General features: G+C 40.9%; 1 protein-coding gene across 1 annotated transcript in view; it reads right to left on the minus strand.

Annotated features, from left to right (window-relative positions):
* XRCC5 (X-ray repair cross complementing 5) overlaps positions 1 to 14,995 on the minus strand; it is a 106,819-nt gene that overhangs the window by 33,324 nt on the left and 58,500 nt on the right. Inside the window, exons 15-16 of the mRNA XM_007935832.2 lie at positions 6,994 to 7,087; positions 5,045 to 5,114 (exon numbers count right to left, since the gene is read on the minus strand). Coding sequence (XP_007934023.2) covers positions 5,045 to 5,114; positions 6,994 to 7,087 — 164 coding nt within the window. The remainder of the gene's footprint in view (positions 1 to 5,044; positions 5,115 to 6,993; positions 7,088 to 14,995) is intronic.

The following is a 14,995-nucleotide window of genomic DNA, read 5'->3' on the forward strand; positions in this document are numbered from 1 at the left end:
TTTTGGTCAATGACATGAGACAAAGTATATGTGAACTGCTGTATGAAAAGTGAATTTACTCTGTAAATCTTCACCCAAATCCTAATAAAAATAAAGAAATACCTTTTAACGGCGAAAAGATGTTGTTTGATGAATGAAAATAAGGTAGGTTGTTGAACAAAGGCAATTGCTTGGGGACAGGATGTGACATTCACAAAGTGAGAGGAAAGGAAAAGGAGGGAAACTAAATGCCTCAGCAGCCAGCGCATGAACTGATCACCTTCTAATCGAAGGGACAGATGCACATTACTATTCGGTTATACACAAATCCAAGGTTAAATGTCAGCTCTGTGGGAGTCCATACCATTTCCACTCGGGACGTCGTCTCTTGACAGGTTTGTCTGTTAACCTGTCATGCTCATGTGAACTCAGTTTGGAATGAAGCAGCACCACCCTGTCACCACTCAGATATCTAATATACAACCTATAATCTAAGTGGCAAAATAAGCCTATGAAAGACAAAATCATCTCATCTTATAAAAATTATGTTCTGTTCTTTTATCTGTCTCCATAGATCTATCTTTGCTGGCCCTTATGGTCCTCAGAGAAATTGTTTTGACACATCAGGTAACTTTCAAGCTATTTTACATAATGTCACCTACCCAGGTATTATTTGGAGGATTAAAGTAATATGGCTTTTCCTTCTCCTCCATTTTGCTGCCTATCTTTTGACCATTTTAGTATTCTTCCTAAGTTTTAAAAGAAGAGAATGGTGGGTAGTTGGAAATCCGCCGTGTTCTTCCTTAGCAGTGCTTATGAATGGCTGGGTGGAGGAGGATGGTCCAAGAAGTCACTCTGAACCCAGGCTCCTCAAACTGCCCACAACTACAGGTAAGAGATCACAGATAGGAGGGATGGTAGACTTATGAATATTGTGCTCAGGGAAAAAACCTTCACAGCTGATGAGGGATTATTATATATACAGCCATGGCCGAGAATTTTCTATTATAAAACTGTAGTGCTGGGGGAGTTGGGAGGGTGGAGGAAAGAGACTGGAAAAAAAAAGCCATCTGAAAAAGATCCAGGCCACCTCACAGAAGCATTGGCAGCCAGAAAGAAGCTGATAGCTTCCTGGGGTTCAGAGTGTTAGTTCTCTTCTCTCTGCCAGTAAGCTTAGAACAAGAAACATTGCTCACACTGAAAAGCAGGTTATTAAGAAAATCTGTAGCTGCCAAATACAGACTGCTGATGTCAAGGGGACAGGATCACGACACTCTCAGCACGACTGTGCTACTAAGGCTAGACAGAAAGTAATCAGGTCCATATTCCAGCTTATAACAATAGCTGAATGGGCCAAGTTCTACCTACGGTAAAAGAATCTTACCCGTCATCTACTGTTGATCTTGCTTTTGACAACTGAACTTTGGTAGTGAAGGTTATTTGTCAACTTGGCTGGGCCTGGTTTTGAGTGGCCAGGCAACTGGTGGTAGTTATTCCCCATGATGAGACTGGCAATCAACTCCATGGTGGACTCTGCCACAAGCAGCTGCTTTAGGGATGTGGGCCACTTCCAGTATATAAGAAGTAACTTTAAGGAAGGTCTCTAGCTTTTTGAGATGCTTGAACCCTGCACGTAGCCAAGTCGCTGCTCAACAGCCTGCCATGCCCTGCCAACCTTGGGATTTCTTCTGGACTTGAATTAGTCACCTGCTGTGTTGTTTGGTAAAATTGGGACTGTGCCTTTTTACTCAGAAGCTGCTTGAGTAAAGAAAAGCCTCTAGCTTCAGTGGGCCGGGAGCAAGAGACAGAGCTGAAGCCCGAGGTTGAGGGGCTTTCACCCAACCCCTAGAGCCCAGCACTTTGAAAACAGACTCGTAGCCTCCAAAACTGTAAGAGAATAAACTGCCGTTTGTTCAAGCCATCCCATTTGTGGTCTACTCCTGTCAGAACGGCACTAGGTAACCAGAACATGAAACAAAATAGATACACGAGATCCTAGGGATCTCCAGGAGGGAGAAGTGTTAAGGCAGTTTAAATTCTGAGGAGGAACCTTGGGCTTGGAAAGAAGTGTGTGCGGGATTACAAGCGGTTAGAAAAGAGATACCCAAGCAGAAGAACAGGCAAGAGTAGGAGAAGCAATGAAGAGAAAAAATTTCTGGAGCTCGAAGGAAGAAAAAAACCAAACCAAACTCACTGCCATCAAGTCGATTTCGACTCACAGCAACCCTCTTTGGTTTCAGAGGCAGTAAATCTTTACGGAAGTAGATTGCCCAATCTTTCTTCGTGGAGTGGCTAGTGGGTTTGAACCACCAACCTGGTCAGCAGTCAAATGCCTTAGGCACTATACCACCAGAGCTCCTGAAGGAAGAAAAGGGGTATAAAGACAGCCCAGCCAGGACAATAAACTAGGTGCTAACAATTGGGCAATCTGCTTTCTCATGGCTCTGAGAAAGGTTTGGCTGAGGTCACTGGAGAGCTATGACTCCCCAGTCCTCAATGGAGGTAGAGAGAGCTATACCCACTATCACAAACCTGGCAACATGCCAAAGTCACATTCAAAGTATGGCCAACTCATCAAATGCCCTGTCTACAGGCACAAGGGTTTAAGATATATGACTTTATAATGTTTTTTTCTTTGAAAAAAAAAAAAAAAGTGTGGGAAAGAAGAGCATTAGAAATCAGGAGAAACAGTGTGGCTAAGGATAAAAATCCAGTATTTGAAAGAGATCTAGATTTGAATCTTGGGACCAATTAATCCCTTACAGCTTAGTTTTTCCTTATGTCAAAATGGAGTAATAACACCTATTGTAACCTATATGCCAACAAGGGTTTCCTTGGCCTTACTATTTTTACAAGAGTGCTTTGAATCCCCAGTTGGGTGGCCTGGGAGAACCATTTAATTATTCTAAGATTTGAGCAAATTCTCAGGAATGTTCTCATGATGTCTTTAGACTCTGGCCTACTGTGTTCGTGTTCTTATTCCGACCAAAGTCAATCCAGACCCAAAGTTCTGCCTCTCCACCAGTTTCCCCAAACAGAACACGCAAACCAGACAATTTCGGAGTTAGTTACTAACACTAAATATTTACAGGTCATGAGTTGGGAACGTAACGTAGAAGACTGCCCATTCGTAAATTCACTCACTTTTCCTCCTTTCCATCTCTCCTCTTCCTCCCACCTCTCTTACCTCTACTTTTTCTACTTCCACCATGCCCTGTAGCTCCCCTCCTCCTCTGAAGTCTCAGCACTGGCCAACAACCCAGCCTGGGGCAAACACTGAGCTCTAACCCTAGCACTTTATCAAAGCATTCCCCCCCCCCCCCCCCCGCCCAAAATAAAACAGTTCTCTCTTTCAGACAATTTTGGCAGCAGATGTTAAAGCACTAACATTTTCTTCACATCTTCTCATGACTTCACAGGATATGAGTTTGTGGGTAATTGAGACACAGAATATAACAAAGTGCTAACACGGTGTCTTACACATAGTCACTACATACGACTGGCTGCTTTTTAATGGTGATGACAACTAGATTTAGTCCTTGAAGAGATCGTGCCTATACCAACCCAGGAGCCATATCACTTCCAAAGGGAGGACCTTTGACTCTGACTGGGTGAGGTCATCGAGAGCTTATTAAGAAGCTAAGCAAGTCTCAATCTTTCTTTGAGAACACAATAATCATGACGTACAGCAGAGTTCACTGACTTTTCAGAGTAGTGTCTCTGCCCTGTCCCAAACACAGTCCCCATATGTAGCCAAACAAACAACTGCACAGGCACAATTATATGAAAGACTCCTCAGATCACCCAATATGTGAAAAAGAAAAATTCTGAAGTACTGTTTCTACCAAGGCCTTCTGGAAAGCTATAGCTTTAACTTCAGATCTCCTTCTTCTATTTAGATGTTGTTTTGTTTTGTGCTAAAATGCAAAAGCTTTTCTCCTTTATGGCAACTCTTCCTCCATCTCAAAATATACTCTACCTAAAGGTGAGGCAATCTACTTCCGTAGTGATACTGCCTAGGAAACCCAAGGAGGGGTCGCTATGAGTTGAGTCTGACTCGATGGCACATAACAACAAAGGGATGAAGACCACCCTTTTGACAAAGCTGGTCAGCTTCAGGAAATTCGGGTGGGCTTGGCCCGGCACACTCTCCATGAGGCTCAGCCGTTCTGCCTGCCTTCAAGCGACAGCACAGCAGGCCCAGGCAGCTTGCCAGGATTCTCCGGCTCCAAGTAGTAAGGTGTCCTAGACCTACGCGAGTCACTACACATGATTAAACTAAAAAGTTCTGGTGTTTTCTGGCATCTGAGTCATTTTCTCCCCCTAAAATGCCAAGAGGTTGGAAGAGAAATTACTGCGCACATATGCACACGAACGATTGCACAGAAGGCAGCTCACAGACAGGGCTGACCTTGGGCACCACTAAGGAATGCAAAACTGCTGTATACACAGACCTGCGGGAGTAACAACCGCCACACGCCACTCATTAAAGGGTCAAGGAACAGGAAACTGAGTGCAATCAAGTGCATGAATCTAGACCCTGTGTCCATCTCTGGAAGTTGTTTTGATATCATCCGAAGATTAAATGAAACTCTAGATTATATCTGATGAGAAGAATGTGAGAACATAGTCAAAGGATATCTTGGGGCAGCCCCAGAAAAACTTGCTACAAAAGGAACCAAATCCTTAGGCCTGAAATAAGAAGTATAAATCTCTGAAACTAGAAGATATGACCCAAAAAGTATTTATTCCAAGCTCACTCACATGACCCCAGAGAAATTCAATGAAGTGGAACTGAGAAGGGTAAGGCTCTGGCCTGCAGTTGTCCTAACAGTGAAATCCACAGATTGGTTCTACTTTTTTCAGACAGACCTATGCCGAGTTTACCCTCAGGTCCGTATAATGGTGCCTCTGGAAGTTCTCTAATAAAGGACAATCACAAAGATCTATCACTCAATGCTATAAAAAGCATCACAACAACAGGCTGCTGTTATTACCTAGATTTAAAATCAGTTAAACCAATTAAACAGCTTGTTAGATATAAAGCAAATGGCCTCTCACTCACCGTCCTCAAAGCTGGCATTCTTCTGTCTCACTAGAACACGGAAGTTTTCAGCAGGAGTCACACTTCCAACCTAGAAAACACCCACAGACAACAAACCTACGGATCACTTCCTTTTTGGCAGGACCCCAGGCAATACAAGAAGCTTAATGTAGTAAGGGTGCACTTGTAAAATAAAACTAAATACAAAGAGAAGGCTCTTTCTATTCATTTTCATTTCCAAGGCCCTGTTAAAAAGTTAGCAGACAGGAAAATGAAGAACAGACTTTCAAATTCTCATGGATTCCAGACTTCCTGGAGCTATGAAGGTTAGACAAACCTCTGAAACTACTGCCCTGAGATAATCTTTAAACCTTCAACCAAAAATACTACCCTCCTCAAGTCTTCCTAAAACCAAACAACAGTTTAGCTTAACTAGTACAAAAGGTCTGCTGTGAAAATTACACTTTTTTAAGATCTATATGGGATCAAAGTGACAACAATAACTCGGAAGATCAGAGAGGAACCTCAGGAGGTGGTGCATTTATGTTCATGGCGAAGGAATAACTCAGAAAAGGAGGGTGAGAATGGTTACACAACTTTAGCAATGTAATCAACGTCACTAAATGGCGCTCACTGTGTATGTTTTGCTGTGTATATTCTCAAGAACAAAACAAACAATAACAAAAAAGTTGTATTTTTTCAAAAAAATAAAAAGTAAACTGACTCCTATGGCCAAACAGCTGCTGCGTGTACTTCCACTTACTTCTCTTTAGAGAAGCAGACTTCTTTCCACAGGGGTTAGAAGCATTACAACCAGTCAGCGCAGCTTGAAGCCTTTATGTTGCAAGAACTGCCTAGGCATCCTGACACCCAACGAATTAGAAAGGGGAGCAATGTGCGGTGTGAGGTCAGTTCAGAAAATATTTGCCCCATTAGGTTAACATGAAAAATAGCCTGATGTTTCAGTCACTGAACTGCCTACCCTCTTTGGGGCTCGCTGTTGGCCCTTTGGCACTGAAGTCTTGATACAGTGAATAAAAATTCCCAAGCTGAACATGCCCTCCAAAAGTAATGCAGACCGTGTGGAAAATTTTCCTGCAGTACAAGGTGGGAAAGTTTCAAAGATGAAAATCTCTGCCATACAACATGGCACTTTCTGACGATACCTGTACCTTTAATCTTCCAGTCCCTCCTTTAACAGGACCTGAGGGACTCCGCTCAAGGGAGAAAACAATGAGGTTCTTATATTGGCGGTAAACTTTAGTACAAAGTGCACTAAGGTTTCTAATTTGCTCTGGTACAGCAAGCAGGAAAGCTCTCAGATTTTCCCCTTTATGGTAAGAGTAAACACTGATATAAAATCCTAATGATTTTTTCAGACATTCAATTTCTTAAGAGCATTTCTGTTTGAGGTGGGAATAAAGGCATGTCCTTGTACCGACTATCCTTCCTAGTGCATTTTGCCAATAAGGGACAAATTTTAAGATCAACTGATTAAAAATATGTTGCTTAAGATAAGGTGATAACGTTTCAGTTCCAAGACTTCCTCATTAAATAAAGGAACTCTCAAGTATCAGAGGATGGTAGTTTGGGCAAATTCTACACTTATGAATCTTGTTCTGAAGTTTTAAATTAAAAAGGAAATGAGAGAATTATAGGATTTTAAATTTTACTTACTTGGAGATTAAGGTTCTTATTATTAGCCCCAGTTATCCTATCATTTTAACTAAACAGAAAGCTGCAAAGAGAAGCCAATTAAAACAACAACAACAAAACACTACATGGAAGTGCTACCTGTGAGGTGTTCTATGCTGTGTATTACATACAGCTCTACAGACGGAGCCTTTACAGTTTACATACAGAGAGGACTAGAGAAAGTGAGATGTGAAAGGACTCCCAGAAACTGACACACTGTCCATCAACCCCCAACCCTGCCAAAAGGGGAAGCACCCTAGAAGAGCTCCACTTACACTGGTGACATTGCCCTCAGCCAGCCTGGAGATAGAAAAGCAGACATCCCCTTCCTCAGTCTTGCATTTTTTAGGGGTGGGTCCTTCTTCATGACTGGAAAAAAAAAAAAAATTATTTTTTCTTCTTAAACAATACAAAAAGCAGAATTGCAGATGTGAAAAGTGTAAACTTATTTGCCAAGCATGAAGATAAACAGTCTCACTTAGTCCTTCTTTACAAACAGCCCATCTCCCTTTCCCAGCCTGAGTTTGTCACAGCTGCCTGCTGTATAGAAATCAGAGTTAGCAGTCACAACACAGAAACCTCTTCAAAAGATGAACCTGCAAGCACAGGTAATGGAAATTTAACATTTAAGTAAGAAATCCACTTACTCTTCAGATATTATTTGCTAGTTCCTGTCTCAGAATTGATAGCTGTTAGTTTTTGGTACACAGAAGACCTTTGTGTCTATTAGCTCCTCTTCTCCATCGTGTACGCAAGAGCGTTATCTGCTCCTCCTTAAAGCTATCCAAATTAGCAGAAAACTCTTAATTAAATGTACAAGAGCTTATGCTTAAAGAAACCTTAACCCTTTTGGGACCTGTGGGACACAGAGTGCCCACCTACATTTTTCACCTCAGGAGTTTAGTGGGAACATGTTATCCCATTTATTGTGCATGCTGCCATCTGTTGGGGGCCTGTGTAACTACATGAATCTGAAGAAATGGGCTTTACCCCACCAACCCTTGCACCAGAGACCCCTCAGAAAATATGCATCCCATTAATTTTATCAACATTGCCTTAACAAATTTGTTTTTCATTTCACTCAAAATGCCTTCCATTTACCGAAAGCATGTGCTTTCCACAAAAAACAAAGCATAAAATAATTCAGTCTTGGAAGAGTTGAACTATTTAAAAAATACTTTCAAAAGAAAACGTCTAAGTTTTCTTTTGCAAACCTAATTCTGTTGTGGGCAATATGCTAAAAGAGTCCAACAGTATCTCTGTGCAAGCGGAAACATAACTCCAAGAAAGTGTATCGAACATCATGCCTCAAATAACATGCTGGCTTTAACAGCCTGCCTTACAGTCAAAAGGAGATCAACTGCCAAACAGAATAAAATCAAATCCAAAGATTCTGCCCATAATTTCACTTAAGCTACTGAATATAAAGATATAAAGACTTTTCTCCAAGAGAAATAATAATCTATCTGGGGGAAAAACAGTTGTCACGGAATGGCTGAATGATAAACTGAGATGTAGCACTAAAAAAAAAAAAAAAAAAAAATTTTTTAAACCCCAATCTTTAGATAATGAAACTTGAAGAGGTTACCCTGAAAATAAAGCAAATAAAACTAAGGCATAAGCTGGTATTTCAGTAACGAGTCACCTCTTACAGCTAGAGGAAAGGACTAAAGTAATCATTAAAATCTTACAAAATGAATTATCAAGTTTTATTACTTGACAAATTTCCCATTCACCACATGGGTCTTTTCTTTTCCTCTGAGTAGCAGAGAAGAGGTAAGCAGAAAACAGAAAGACGGGGACCCAGAAACATTAAAAAGGGGCGAGTCACCAAGAGCTCCTTTCTGGCAAATAGAATACAAAATAAAGATGCAAAGCCTTGGTGGCAAAAATGGAGGAAATATGTGCTTACCCAAGGTACCAGAAAATTCCATTAGAATTTGAGTCCATTTAAAGAAAACTAATAAGATCATTACCATTTCTGTAAACCTTTGCCAGATATTCCCAACAGTGAACCACAGGATACTGCTAAAGATCACAGTGGTCCTAGAACCTTAGGTAAGTTAGTACTGTCTCTGAGCTCCAGTTCTCTCATCAAGAAAATGCTATGATGAAAAGCACCATTAGGATAGCAACTATTCTTTTTTCAAAAGTACAAACTAACTTATAGATGGTGTTAAGAAACACTGCAAAGTGCTATGGTAAATTCTGTGGGAATACAAGGATGATTCACATGAAGAATTTCATAAACACTCCAAAATGAGATTCTAGGGAAAAGATAAGGTGACATACACCAATTCTCCAGGACCAGACAGGGAGAAGCAGCCCCAGAAGTAAGAAAGACGCAGTGACAATTAAATACGGCTAATATTCTTGTGGAAGGCCGGAGATGTTCCTTGCGGAAAACTACAGAACTCTGACAGACCAGCAGCCATGATTAAAATAAATAAATAAATAAAATAAAAACTCACTGCTGTCTAGTTGCTTCAACTCCTAGCGACCCCTCCCCGGGTTCCCAAGGCAGCATCTCTACGGAAGTAGATTGCCCAGTCTTCCTCCTGAGGAATGGCTGGTGGGTTTGAACTGCCAGCCTTCTGGTGAGGAGTCAAATGCCTTAGGCACTATGCCACAGAGCTCCCAAGCCATGATTAAAGCAGACATTAATTATAACAACTAACTTGCTATCTTTCCTTCCTTCTTCTTCCTTTTTTTTAGGTAAACAGAATAGCTGACCTCTTCACGGATGCTGATTTCTTTAGATATTTTTTTTTGCTTACACATTCTTTTGAGTATGACTTTATCCCATGGCCAGTTTCAGCCGAGAACTGAGGTTATGGGCCAAGATGACCCTGAAAAGAGAAACACTGAGTCTGGAGCAACCGAGCTAAAGAGGAACAAAGACATTCCTAGTGGTCCCAGAGATCTTCAACCCCCTTCCCATCTCCCTATATAATCATCTTTACCCCTTGGCTCGGGGAGACAAGACTTTTCAGAGAAACAATTCTGTCTCCTTGGGTATTGATACAGGATAAAGCTTGCTTTTCCATTTCAACCTGTTGTGGTGATTGGCTCTACTCACGACGAACCTTGCTGTTCCTGCATCATTCTCAAGCTCATACCACTGAATGGTATTAGGAACCTTACATATATTAAACCCTTAATGTCTATGTCAAGTGGGATAAAGCTAGAAAGTATATAAATTATAAGCATAACAACATGAAGAAAGAAAATTATTTCCTCTAGGTAGTTGGATTATGGATAATCCTTTTCTTTTTTCTTACTTGGGTTTTCCCACTTGTATGTAGAGTTTGACTTTATGCTGAGGGTAACAAAAAGCCATTAAAGCAAGGGTTTTTAACTGGGGGTCACAGACAGTTTGAAGAAATCTGTGAGCCATCTAAAATTACATGCAAAACTTGGTATGCTAAGCGGCATTTTTCTGGGAAAGGGTTCACAGTTTTTACCAGATTATCCAGAGTCCATTATAAAGAATAAAAAAATAAAGAATTATTACATTAAAGAATTTTTAACAAGGGACTAATGTGATCAGGTTTGTTTTCTATATACCACTCAAGTAGCAGCATTTTTAAATGGATTGAAAAAGGATAAGACTGGAATAAAGATAAACTAGTTGAGAGGTTATCTCAGTAAAGCAGACTAAAAATGAGAAAGCCTGCATAAAAGCAGTGGCAACGGGCAATGTTAGTAAGACTAATATATATTTTTGTTTTATTCCCACTTGACACGGAGTAACTTAACAATTTCAACAGCTACTGAGGGGCAAAGCTTGAGTTCAGATCCAAATCTAATTGACTTCAAAATCAATGCCATTAGCCACGACACTAAGCTGAAGCAAAAGAGGTGGAGTTAAAGTAAATTTACTACAATTCAGTAAACTAATTAGATATGGAAAGTAAAGAAAAAGGGGACACCCAGGAAAACAGATGCCATTCACTGAAACATGGCATGAAAAAGAGAGTTTGAAAGGAGCATGGAGGGAGATAGAAGACGATGAAGTCATTTCTGGACACTCTGAAATCAAGACTCTTACGATAGCCAGTGGACAAGGCAGAAGTCTGGGTGCTGACAGATATTTAGTAGTTTCTGAAGCCATGTATATGAAATAATAGAAGGTCTGGAGATAAACTTTGCTAAAGCAATATGACATATGGTTAAGTGTGCCAGCTCTGAAGTCAGACTACCTACATTCAAATCCTTACTCCAACACTCGCCCACTGTGATCCTGAGTGAGTTTTTTTTCTTAATCCTCTCTAAGCCTTGGTCTCCTCAGCTTTGAGATAGGGCCAATAAAAGAACCTACCTCATAGGAAGGCCAAGAGGATCCAAAGAGATCAAGCACTCTGCATTATACCTGAGTTCAATAAACGTTAGCTACTTCAGGGAATAAGTCCTACGGAACGTCAACATTTAAGGTTGTTCGAGAAAGAAAAGCAGCTCCCAGAGGAATCTGAGAGGGAGTTGTCAGAGATTCAGAGAAACAAAATTGGAGAAGATGAAGTTAAGGGAGATAAAGGAGCTCTAAGAGGGAGGAAATAACTGACAATGTCAAGTGCGTAACAGAGAGGTCAAGAAAGAAAGGGGCTGCAAAGCTGAAGTGAATTTAGCAGTTAGTGTCCTGTGGAAGGCCCAGGAAAGTGGGAGCGGGAGAAGCCTGAGGGAACAGGAGCTGAGAAAAGAGAGGCAATACAGAAGCAACCTATTCTCTCAACAAGCGTGGCTTATGAGAGGAAAACAACCAAGTTGCTGTGAAGTCATTTCTGACTCCTGGCAATCCAATCCCATGTGTGTCAGAGTAGAACTGTGCTGCAGAGGGTTTCACCTTTTTTAAAATACATTTTATTGACATATAATTTAAGCACAGTGAAATATACAGAATCCATAGGGTTTTCAATGGCTGATTTTTCAGAAGCAGAATGCCAGGTCTTTCTTCCAAGGTGCCTCCAGATAGACTCAAACTTCCAAACTTTTAGTTAGAAGCCAAGGGAATTAACCATTTGCACCACCCTGCCTAAGGCATTAGACTGCCAACCAGAAGGCTGGCAGTTCAAATCCACCAGCCACTCCTCGGAAGGAAGGTTGGACATCTACTTTTGTAGCGATACTGCCAGGGAACCCAAAGAGGGGTCGTTATGAGTCGGATCCAACTCGATGGCAGTGTGTTTGGTTTTGGGGTTAGGGTGGTATTAGAGGAAGAAAACCAAGGGGAATATTTTGTTTTAGACGAAATAACTAAAATGTCAATATGCAGAAGAAAGGAGCCGGCAGAGAGGCAGAAGCTAGAAATCCAGGAAAAAGAAGAACTCATTAGTAAACTAGCAGCAGATAGGGTTCCAGGGCAAGAACAAGGGATTAACTCTGGACAGGAGGAGACACTTTCACTCAGTGACAGGAAGAAGGAATTAAAGGAAGATACAAATTCAGATACGGTTTTAGGTAAAATGGGCTAGAAAATTCTAGCTATTGCTAGCTATGGGTTTCTATTTCCTCTATGAAGTCATCACGACCATCACCACCACCACCACCATCATCATCGCTACAAGCCTCACTAATGTCCCAGGGACATGACTAGAATTCTTTAAAACCCTTTATTCACACACACTGTACCATTACTATGTCTGTGCTAGGCTCTAGGGATACAACAATGAATCGTATACAATACTCACTCAGCCCCCATAACAACTCTATGAGACTCCTGTTATTCCTATTTTGCTCACAAGGAAATTGAGGCTTAGAGAAGATAAGCCACCAGTGCCTAAGGTCACACTGCAAGGTCACACCGCAAAGCAAGGGAACCAACTCACACTGTCTGACTCTGGTGCCTGGAGCCTTAATCATTAGTTAGGTGAGGTTGTTTGTTGAGTAATGAAGGACCTTAGGGACTTGAAAACTTTAAAATATCTGCATAGAGACAAAAGGAAACCAAGATCATGTTCATAAGCCAACTGTACAAGTAGAATTAGACCTAAGGTATTCATATTCTCAAGCACGTTCCCTGTTCCTGTCCATTTTCATTTCAAGGGTGTGAATCACATTGAGGGGAAGTAAAAGGTCATTAAAAAGTCAAGAACTAAAGAAAAGACCAAAATGGATGTCAGAAGAGACTCTGAAACTTGCTCTTGAATGGAGAGTAGCTAAAGCAAATGGAAGAAATGAAATAAAAGAGCTAAACAGAAGATTTCAAAGGGCGGCTTGAGAAGACAGTATTATAATAAAATGTGCAAAGACCTTGAATTAGAAAACCAAAAGGGAAGGACACACTTGGCATTTCTCAAGCTGAAAGAATTGAAGAAAAAATTCAAGCCAAGAGTTGGAATACTTAAAAGATTCTATGGGCAAAATATTGAATCATGCAGGAAACATCAAAAGAAGATAGAAGAAAACACAGAGTCAATGTATCAAAAAGAGCTGGTTGACATTCAACCATCTTGTTGTTGTTGTTATGTGCTGTTGAGTCAGACCCGACTCATAACGACCCCTCCTTGGGTTTCCAAGGTGGTATCCCTACTCTACTTCCATAGTGATACTGACTCGGCAACCCAAGGAGGGGTCGCTATGAGTCAGGGCCAACTTGATGGCACATAACAACAACAACATCACTACAGAAGTAGATTGCCCAACCTTCCTTCCAAGGAGTGGCTAGCGGGTTTGAACCACCAGCCTTCTGGTTAGCAGTCCAGTGCCTTAGGCACTAAGCTACCAGAGCTCCTTCAACCATCTTGTTGTTGTTGTTATGTGCCATCGAGTCAGACCCAACTCATAGCAACCCCTCCTTGGGTTTCTGAGGCGGTATCACTACGGAAGTAGATTGCCCCATCTTCCTTCCGAGGAGTGGCTGGTGGGTTTGAACCGCCAGCCTTCTGATTAGCAGTCAAGTGCCTTAGGCACTATGCTACCAGCGCTCCCTTCAACCATCTTAGGAGGTAGCATATGATCAACAGCAGATGGTACTGAAGGAAGACGTCTAAGCTACACTAAAGGATTGGCAAACAGTAAATCTCCAGGAACTGATGGAATACCTATTGAGATGTTTCAACAAATGGATGCAATATTGGAAGTGCTCACTTGTCTGTACCAAGAAATCTGGAAAGCAGCTACCTGGCTATATACATGCCCATTCCAAAGAAAGGTGATCCAACAGAATGCCGAAATTATCAAACAGTATCATTAATATCACAAGCAAGTAAAATTTTGCTGAATATAATTCAAAAATGGTTGCAACAGTACATCAATTGGGAACCTCCAGAAATTTAAGCCAGATTCAGAAAAGAATGTAGAATGAAGGATATCATTGTTGATACCAGATGGATCTTGGCTGAAAGCAGAAAATACCAGAAAGATGTACCTGTCTTTTAGTGACTATGCAAAGACGTTGTGAATCATAACAAATTATGGATAACATTGTGAAAAGTGAGAATTCTAAAACACTTAATTATGCTCATTCTGAACCTGAACACAGACCGAGAGGCAGTTGTTCAAATGGAAGGGGATACTGTGTGGTTTAAGATTAAAAAGCTATGCATCAGGGTTGTATCCTTTCACCATACTAATTCAATCTGTATGCTAAGCAAATAATCCAAGAAGCTGGACTACATGAAGTAGAAAATAGCATCAACATTGGAGGAAGGCTCATTAACAACCTGTGATATGCGGATGACAGAACCTTGCTTGCTGAAAGTGAAGAGGATTTGAAGCACTTATTGATAAAGATCAAAGACTACATCCTTCAGTATGATTAAACCTCAACATAAAGAAAACAAAAATCCTCACAACTGGACCAACAGTCAGTATCATGATAAACGGAGAAAAGATTGAAATAGTCAAGGATTTGGATCCACAATCAATTCCCATGGGAGCAGCAGTCAAGAAATCAAATGATGTATTTATTGCATTGGACAAATACACTGCAAAAAACCTCTTTAAAGTGCTAAAAAGCAAAGATCATATTTTGAAGACTATAGTGCACCCGACTCAAACCACATATTTTCAATCACCTCACATGCATGCACAAGATGGAAAATGAATAAGGAAGAACAAAGAAGAACTGATGCCTTTGAATTACGATGTTGGGAAAGAATACTGACTATACATGGACTGCCAGAAGAAGGAACAAATCTGTCCTGGAAGAAGTACAGCCAGAATGCTCCTTAAAAGTGAGGATGGTTCCACTTGGAAGGGATGTAGGAGATCCTGCATAAAGAGGGAGAACAATGTGGTACAAAACTCAAAATCATTTGGAGGCAAAAAAAAAAAAAAAAA

This window comes from Orycteropus afer, unplaced genomic scaffold, assembly GCF_000298275.1.
Source record: "Orycteropus afer afer isolate SDZICR_OR568_19922 unplaced genomic scaffold, OryAfe1.0 scaffold00002, whole genome shotgun sequence".
In the NCBI taxonomy this organism is placed as follows: Eukaryota; Metazoa; Chordata; class Mammalia; order Tubulidentata; family Orycteropodidae; genus Orycteropus; species Orycteropus afer.